Here is an 8,426-nt window from a genome sequence, read left to right as displayed (position 1 = left end):
ATGTGTTAGTGTCTGCTCTTCCCTGTGCTTGGCGGATTTGTAGCTATGTGGGCTACAAATCAAAGTGTCCAATTTTAAAATGGCAGCGCTTTATGTGAGTTTCCACTATGTTAAACTTCAATAACCATTGGAAACCAAGAGCTAGAGCAGTAATTGCTTGTCACCTTGGGAAAACCTTGGGTGAGCGTGCTTTTCTCAGCTGCTGAAAAGAAACCTTTCTGCGTTGTCAGGCGCTGGTTGGGGTTTCTCGTTCTTCGGAGACGGCTCCTGGCGCTTGCAGAGGACGCAGCCATGATGCACCTGAGCTCGGCTGAGGGCTGGCAGCAGGGCTGCGTCGAGGAAGAGGAGGGGTGGGCAGACGAGAGCCACGCGAGTGGCAGCGGTGCTGTCAACCTGGACGACAGCCTGACCAGCCTGCAGTGGCTGCAGGAGTTCTCCATCATCAACGCCAACAGCAACCAGGCCTCTTCCTCCTCTGCCCACCTACAGCATCACCTCTATGGGCACCAGGGCCTGGTGGGCACCGAGGCGCCAGCCTCCCCACTGGCTGCTGACCCAGCCTCGATGGGCATGCCCCACACCCCTGGCAAGCCTACTGCCGCTGCCTTCTGCAGAGCCCCCCAGTCTGCCCTCTTAGGTGCCCAGGGTCACTCACCTGAAGACATTGACTACAAGACCAACCCCCACGTAAAACCACCCTACTCCTACGCCACGCTCATCTGCATGGCCATGCAAGCCAGCAAGAAGAGCAAAATCACCCTCTCCTGCATCTACAAGTGGATCACCGACAACTTCTGCTATTTCAGGCATGCTGACCCCACATGGCAGGTGAGCAACAGGGCGCCCACTACAGGGATCTCCAAATGAGCCCATCTCACATGGGCTTCTATTAGCTTGACAGGAAAACAGCACAGACTCTACTGTATTGAATCCATTTTAGGATTTGTCAGCTGCAGTCTCTAGTACTAACTGTGCTGCTGTGCCTGTTAGTACTGTTTGTAGCACCAGGGCTTGGCTTGCATAAAGAGCCTGCAAATCACCTCCTGGAAGGGATCAAGCTGCGATAGGAGTCGTATTTCCTTGGTTTGCATTCATTAGTGGTTCAATGACACGGGTTGTGTATTTGTCAGCTTTGTCTTCAGCACCAGGTGAACTATGAGAGAATCTACATTGCTAGAGGCGTTGTTTAAGTCATGGACAGAGCTGTGGCAAGGGACTGCCGGTTGTGGCGGTTGTTTAAAAGACCAGAAGTCTTCAATGAGGTCGAAATGTTTTTTAATGCAAAAAAGGCCTAAAGGCTTTCATAGCACCATGTGCCATTTCAGTTTTGTCAAGTTGCACAGTCCCACCAATACTATCAGTTGTGGCTGTTTCAATTTTTTTACTTACTGTATGTATGAACTATGTTCAGTTGTTATGAGGGCCTACAGCTCGTGAATCATGGACCAATTCAAGCTGCAATGCACTGAGATTCTTATTTTCCACCCAGCAATGGCTGGGAATGTTGTCTTACTGTGAGGTTGTTTGCTGTATTTTAAAAGTGATGGAAGTGCATTGAATATCAAAGGGTTCTAGCAATATGTATTGCTGGTTTGCAGCACAAAACAGTAGCAATGGAATGTAAAATGATAAAAATTTAAAGCAACATACAAAAGTGCAAGACACTGGTGCTTCAGAAATAGACATAAGGACTTTAATGATTATGGCACCGGTTCACTTCCTGCTAATTCCCACATATGGTAATTGAAATGGAAACATGTTTACTCCACTGTACAGTATACACAGACAGCCACTAATATCTGAGTATTTGGGATTGCATTTGGGATTGCTTTCAGGTGTGAAAACGGAGAAAATTCCAGATCATTCCAGATAATGCTCAACATTATTTAAAGCCATGCAAAGAATGTTTAATTTATTATAAATCCTCATGAATTACCCTAATTAAATCGTCCAAGCACACAACCATTTTTTGTACTCTTAGACATAAAAGTTGATTACTGGAGAAAGAAGAGTGAGGTCATTTATTTATGTGGGTGATTTTGTGCAGTTGTGACAAACAGACTTTGCTGTGCATATTTCTGTATGTGGAACGCCCATGTAGGAAATTGCATGGCCCATTCTTGAAGCTGGGCAAGGGTCACTGTGTAGAGACAGTCTGCGCACATGTGAATTGTAATTCATTTACTGAGTAAATATGCAAGATATCAGAAGAATGATCTGGGACAGATTACTTTTTAAGACATTGTGCATGAATATAAGAATTGCTACAGTATGATGATGTGTTGTTATTGAAAGAACAATAGAAGATCTAAAATTCACTTCATTTGATTCTGGATCTCCATTTGTGATAAAAAGAAACAATTTAGGTAAAAGAAAAGTACAAGAGGATGTCAAGCAGGTACCAGTTTGTAAACTCAACAGTTTGTAGTTATATTCTGTGTATCTATAGTATCTTTTCAGATCACAGTTACTTTGGAAAAAGTTACGACTGCGTGTTACCCAGCTGAAAAACAATAGAAAAACTTGAACGTGAGAAGGGAATATTACAACAGCTGTTTCCAAATTTACAGAGCAGATACAAACATGTAAAAGTTAATAGCAGAACAGTAGCTCTCAATTTGCTGAAAGGCAAAATCAACACTTTGTTTTTTAAAATTTTAAAAGAACCACTTTTGAAATTCCTGTTCATCAGCATTTTTTTTCACTGTAGGGAGATAATATGGTCTCTTCATTCCCTGTCAAACATTAATGGGGTCGTATTAATAATTGGCTGATCTTAGGTGTTCCACTAAATAAAGTTTGACCATTTTGCCAAAAATGGGTACTTTCTCATTCTCTTGTGAAACAGGATAGTTCACACTAATTTCAAGCCCACTGGGCAATTCACTGCTAAGAGATGTGGAATGGAGAATCCAGGAAACATAGTATCCTCAGATTGCTTTCGGTATTCACAAGGGTCTGTGTACTTTGGAGAGAAGCCAAGCTCCAGGATGGGCAATTTTTGGAGAGGGTAGGAGGACTCTGTGTGGGAGGCTTGATATTTTGAGAGCTCTGGGCTGACTGCCACGGTTGACTTGCATTAGGGCAAGGTACTGTGGCTAATCAACCATAGTGGTATCGGAGCAACAACCGTACTTTGCATGCAATTCTCCAGTGGTCAAACCCTCCCACTGAGGACTTCATCCCTGCTGAATTTTTATCCAAGGCTCGAAGCTTTTCCTCCAGTGCTAAGGGTGGCATTTCTACACCCAGTCTTTTAAGTGCAAATTCATGTTTTCAGAAATGTCTTTTCTTTCCATGCCAGATTAGCAGGTGCTGTGCTGAACATTTTGTTCACTAGATGAATTGCTAGTGTAGACTCAGAATTAACGTCTTTCAACCTCTTCCTGATTGATTCCTGTGATAGCACTTAAGAGCATTCCCCTGCAATTTTGTAATTGCACTGCACTGCAGCACAGGGTTGTATATTATTAAATTAAAATTCCTGTGTGATGTCTTTGCAGAATCCTATTTCTTTAAGAATAAAAGTTGTATTGCTAGATTTCTCCATCTTGATGCTCATATAGCTCTCATGCAGTAGGCAGCAATGTGATGTACTTATTTCAGAATCATTGCACTTCCTGTCATGGATTCCATGGTGCTTAGCATGCATGAGACAGGCTGTATTTTCACCATCACCCGTGCTGAGATTGTAGTGAAACCACTCAGATGTGATTTGTAAGTTTTGTTTTTGAAATAAGAATAAGTGCTTAAATCAAGGATGACCATATTTTAAAATATCTTTTGTTTTTTTTTTAAATATTTGGAGCAGACCTTCCTTAAACAGTCGACTTGATAACCGTAGCGTTGGTCCATTTTTGTGTTGCAGAACTCCATCCGGCACAACCTGTCCCTGAACAAGTGCTTCATCAAGGTCCCTCGCGAGAAGGACGAGCCGGGGAAGGGGGGCTTCTGGAAGATTGACCCCCAGTACGCCGATCGGCTGCTCAGTGGCGCCTTTAAGAAAAGGAGGATGCCGCCCGTGCAGATCAACCCCGCCTTTCAAGCCAGGGTCTCCTCTGGGGCGCCTTCCCCTGTCGCCCACCTGCCCGCTGGGGGAAGCGAGCTGTGCATCAGTCAGGAGTCCCAGCGCCTCCTCCGAGAGTTTGAGGAGGCCACGGGTGACCAGAACTGGGATCCCTCTGAGCACGGGAAGGGCGGACAGAAGAGGAAGCAGCCGCTGCCCAAGAGGATGGCGATGAAGGCCCCTCGGCGATCCAGCTCCCCTCTGTTGTCGGCGGAGGAACAGAAGGAGCTGGGGTCTCTGAAAGGCGACTTTGACTGGGACGCCATCCTTGACTCGGCCCTGACTGGAGACCTGAGTGACAACCTGGACAGCATTCCCTCTCTCAGCCCCATCGGGCAGGATGCGGATCTGACTGTGAGGGGGAAGCACATCGACCGGCCTCAGGAGTGGGCTCCACTGGACGGCAGCTTGCCCCACGTGCTCTCCGAGACTCAGCAGAACAGCCTGGACTTTGACGAGGAGACCTTCCTGGCCACTGCCTTCCTCCAGAACCCCTGGGAGGAGGAGGGGGAAGGCCACAGCGACTTTCTGTCTGGCTCCGCGGTCAACTTGGACCAGCTGTTTGACTTTGGCGACTCTTTTCCAGGTGACCTCAACGACTGCAGCAGGATAGACTCATTCCTTTGAAGGCGACTGTTCAGTCACACATCGTGTGTAATCAAACCTGTAATGACAGACTTTTCCTTGTCCCTCTCATTGCGCCTTGAGCTTCCATTGAAAACACTGCTCAGCCATACTACAGATATTTGGAAAGCTGAAGTTTCTGTTGTTCTTTGAATGAAGTATACTATGTGGTGCTGTCTCTCTAGGATAAATGAATACTATGGATGGGTCGATTGTAAAAGCTAAACTAAATCACACCTTTTAATTAAAACCATAAAAACCAGGATCAATAAAATTGAGGCCATGATATGATAAAAGACTTACCGGAGTTTTCAGATCCCCGAGTTCCTTACTAAGACTGGGATGTTTTTTCTAGGCAATTTGTGGACTTGCTATGTGTAGCTAGTGGAGGTATGCATGTACATGGTGTGACAGTGTGATGCCAAGAGGATGGTGGTGCCAAGAGCATTTCTGAGGCCGGTTACATTGTCACTTATAATTTTGTGGAGGTTTTGAAGGTCTTTTGTGTTTGCTAATGGCATACCTCTCTGGATCAAGGATGACCATTTCCAGTTTTATATATCTGAATTAATAAGGGTTGATTTTAATACAGAATTTTTTAGGCATACCTGATTGTAGCTTCTAAAGGGCTCTGTATTTACTAGGTAAATGTTTATGTCATTAAACAAGACAGAATGAGTCATGAATTTCACAGGAAAAAATTGCATGATGTCCTAAATAAGGGATGTCTTTCCAATTTGTAATTTTTGATACCGAGACTTGCAGGCAATAATTGTTGATTTATTGTTAGTAGTGATGTCAGTCAGTGTTTTAAAGAAATAGGAAAACAACTAGATTTGAGGATTTTTTTTTTTGGCTTCTGACAACAGATTAAATGCAGACAACTTTGCTCACTATTTCACTCGGCAATTTGTTTACTAATAATAACTTTTAGCTTAAACTAAGCCATTGTTGCAAGTTAGGTGTAGGCGATTTTGGACCCTCAGACTTTGGAACTTGCTAAAGCTGTAATGTTAATAAAAGTTAGTTCCCTGGATGTAAGGGGGTGGGGTTCTTGTCAGAATATGGTATACAGTATGTAATGGGCAATGCACAGACCAATGCTGATTGTCCCTAAACCTCAGGTCTGAAAAAGTATGGGATTATGCTTCTTTCTTCCTTCTCTTCTTAGGCTTAAAATATGAATGATGAAGTTTTATGGTCTGTATTATGTTCAGTTTATAAAGATGTGAATATATTTATTTTAAAATAAATGGCTAAAATCATAAGCTGAGTTTTAACAAAATAGTGCTTCAAAACTGAATCACGTGCCAAATTATTTCACTCTGCGTGTGCCCAAACATTCAAAAGGGAAATTACAGTGTTTTGGGTTGGATTTGTCAGTGGATTGGGCACTGGAGCTGGTATCATGTTGTGCTGTTTCAGTAACTACGGGGATTCTGCATTTGGGAAATCAAAACCAGGAACGCTTTCCTAAGCAAGTGTTGATTTGCTCATACACGATGTTTGACATTAGTATATTCTTAGCTGATGTTGGCAAAATGCAGTAGGAGCGTCTTAATTTAATACCCGACACTGAATCTGCTTTGGCGCTTTATTACAATGAATAATTAAAAGGAAAGAGATCACTAGACTTGAATTCATACCGACGTAATTTAACAGTTTACATTGAGTGCTTACAGTAAGTTTACAAAGACAGGTTTCCCTTTTGATTTTAAAGTGCCTAACCAATGTAGATCAGTTTCATGGAATGCCGTATCTGCAACCTATTTAAATCTGACTACAGAGAGTCTTCATGAAATTAGAGGCATTGCATCTGATCAGGATGGTAATGAATATAACTGTATTTAGTCTTTACAGCAGTTTCATAACTTTACATACAGGGTCAAGATCCAAACTTCATAAAGTAAAGAAAAATATCAGTACTATTTGGAGACAAATCTGCTGGCATTAAATCACATCTTACCGGAATGTTCTGAGAGCAGATTATTATGCAGGCTCTTTGAGAGATCTGTCAGTGTGCAGGCACAGGCAAATCACGACTTGTGCGTGTTTATATCTAAAAGGTTGTATCATTGCAAATGCTACAAAACATGCAAAAGCATGTTTTCTGTTGTGCAGATTAGAGACTATGGAGGTCACAGTGGATCAGCATTTTAATGGATCAGCTATAACATTGGAATCATATGGCTTTAAGCAGTTTCAAGTTATGCAAAGATATTTTCATTTGTTAACACTTCAGTATAAATGCTGTGAAGGTTATATACCTACATGTGCACAGTCCAAGTTCATTAGACAACATAAACTGTTATGATACCACGAACAAATCATGATGTTGAGAGAAGAGCTTTCTGATATTTCCACTCCAGGGAGTTGTACTAAAGTACCAGAACTTGTTAAACAACAAACAGGTGTAGAGAGATGTGAATGCAACATTGTAGATATGCTTAGTTAAAATTTGTAATTGTTTGTCACAATCGTCTACTTATCGAAATAAGATTTATTTCTTAGCCATTGCGTGAAATGACTTTGTAACTGACATGATGAGTCTTTGATTTCTCCCTAGGAATCTTGTCATCAGCAAGCTAGAGAGTTTCAATTGTTGAGGCTTGTGCCCAAATATTAAATAATTTGAAAGCAAGCTTTGCACTTTCAACAGACTGATGAGACAAATGCCCTGAAGATCATTATGATGCTTGGGTTTACATCGTGGAACGCCTACCCTAGCGCCTCTTTCAGACCAGCTACATTAAGACAGGCAAGAGAAAATACAATACCAGCATTGATAGCTGCAGAATAATATCCCCCTGTTTCTTCTCCCCTCTTCTCTCTTTTTACCATGTGTGTCTGTTCTTCTGAATGTGTGCTCACATTTTGTATTTTGTTTTCTTTTTTGATAAGGTGTTTGTTACAGATGATGAAAAAAGTCAACTTGTACAAAAATGACTTTTTTCACTTTGAAGTTTTATTTACAATAAAAAAATAATTGTTGGAATTTTCACACTACATAAGCAATTTTTTATCTTACTTTTGCTTCTTGGACTAATTTGACACAGACCATAGGACAGAGAAACATCAGAGCCATTGTTGTCAGGGCATTGGAATGAGATGTGATGTCCTTCTCCCTTGTTCTTGTTCAGGAATAGACAATTTAAGACAAATACAGGCAAATAAGCACTTAGTTTCTTTATCTCCTTTGTACCTTTTACGAATAGTTACATAGTTAAAAGTGATTAAAATGTGAACCACAGTAAACCATAGTGAAGTAAGGCATAGCATGGTTCATAACACACAGGACACTTCCTCTCTATGCATTTCAATGCTTTATACTTTTTACCCTGTGCTTTACTATAACTTACATTAACCAGGGAGCAGCACAGTAACCTTATGTGAGAAAGGATTAAAAAAGCCCTCTTACAGAAAATCTTCTCAGTAAATGCAAGATCTGACATAGCCCTATTAATTATTAAAAGTATTAATTACTTTCCCCAAAGCCATCGAAAGATTCTTTTGGAACTTCTTCTAGAAGTGGAGAGAGAAGCAGGTTCCACCCATGAAGGCACACCTCCATTGAGCACTGTAGTCCAGACATCGATGGTTTGATTCTGACCTATGACCTATGACCTATGACATTACATATTGCTTTACAGTCTCCAAACAGAGGTTGCACAGATACCAGGTGTAGCTGTATCTGGGTGGCCTCACCTACCCTTAGATTGTCACGCAGTAGCGATGT

The 8,426-nt window shown here is 41.9% G+C and overlaps 1 protein-coding gene across 1 annotated transcript; it reads left to right on the top strand.

Annotated features, from left to right (window-relative positions):
* The first annotated feature begins 236 nt into the window (after positions 1-236).
* foxj1a (forkhead box J1a) lies at positions 237-7,693 on the top strand. Its single transcript, XM_088927350.1, has 2 exons — positions 237-828; positions 3,869-7,693. The coding sequence occupies exons 1-2, from the start codon at positions 292-294 to the stop codon at positions 4,691-4,693; spliced, it is 1,362 nt and encodes a 453-aa protein (XP_088783476.1). The 5' UTR covers positions 237-291; the 3' UTR covers positions 4,694-7,693.
* Positions 7,694-8,426: the final 733 nt, after the last annotated feature.

The sequence above is a fragment of the Atractosteus spatula genome, chromosome 11 (assembly GCF_055471065.1).
Source record: "Atractosteus spatula isolate fAtrSpa1 chromosome 11, fAtrSpa1.hap1, whole genome shotgun sequence".
Lineage (NCBI taxonomy): Eukaryota > Metazoa > Chordata > Actinopteri > Semionotiformes > Lepisosteidae > Atractosteus > Atractosteus spatula.
The sequence above is the reverse complement of the archived record's forward strand: the minus strand, read 5'-3'. Positions and strand labels throughout refer to the sequence as shown.

Coding starts and splice junctions, on each gene's coding strand:
- foxj1a (XM_088927350.1), top strand. CDS start 292: ATGATGCACCTGAGCTCGGCTGAGGGCTGGCAGCAGGGCTGCGTCGAG. Junction 829..3,868: donor ATGCTGACCCCACATGGCAG/GTGAGCAACAGG, acceptor TTTGTGTTGCAG/AACTCCATCCGGCACAACCT.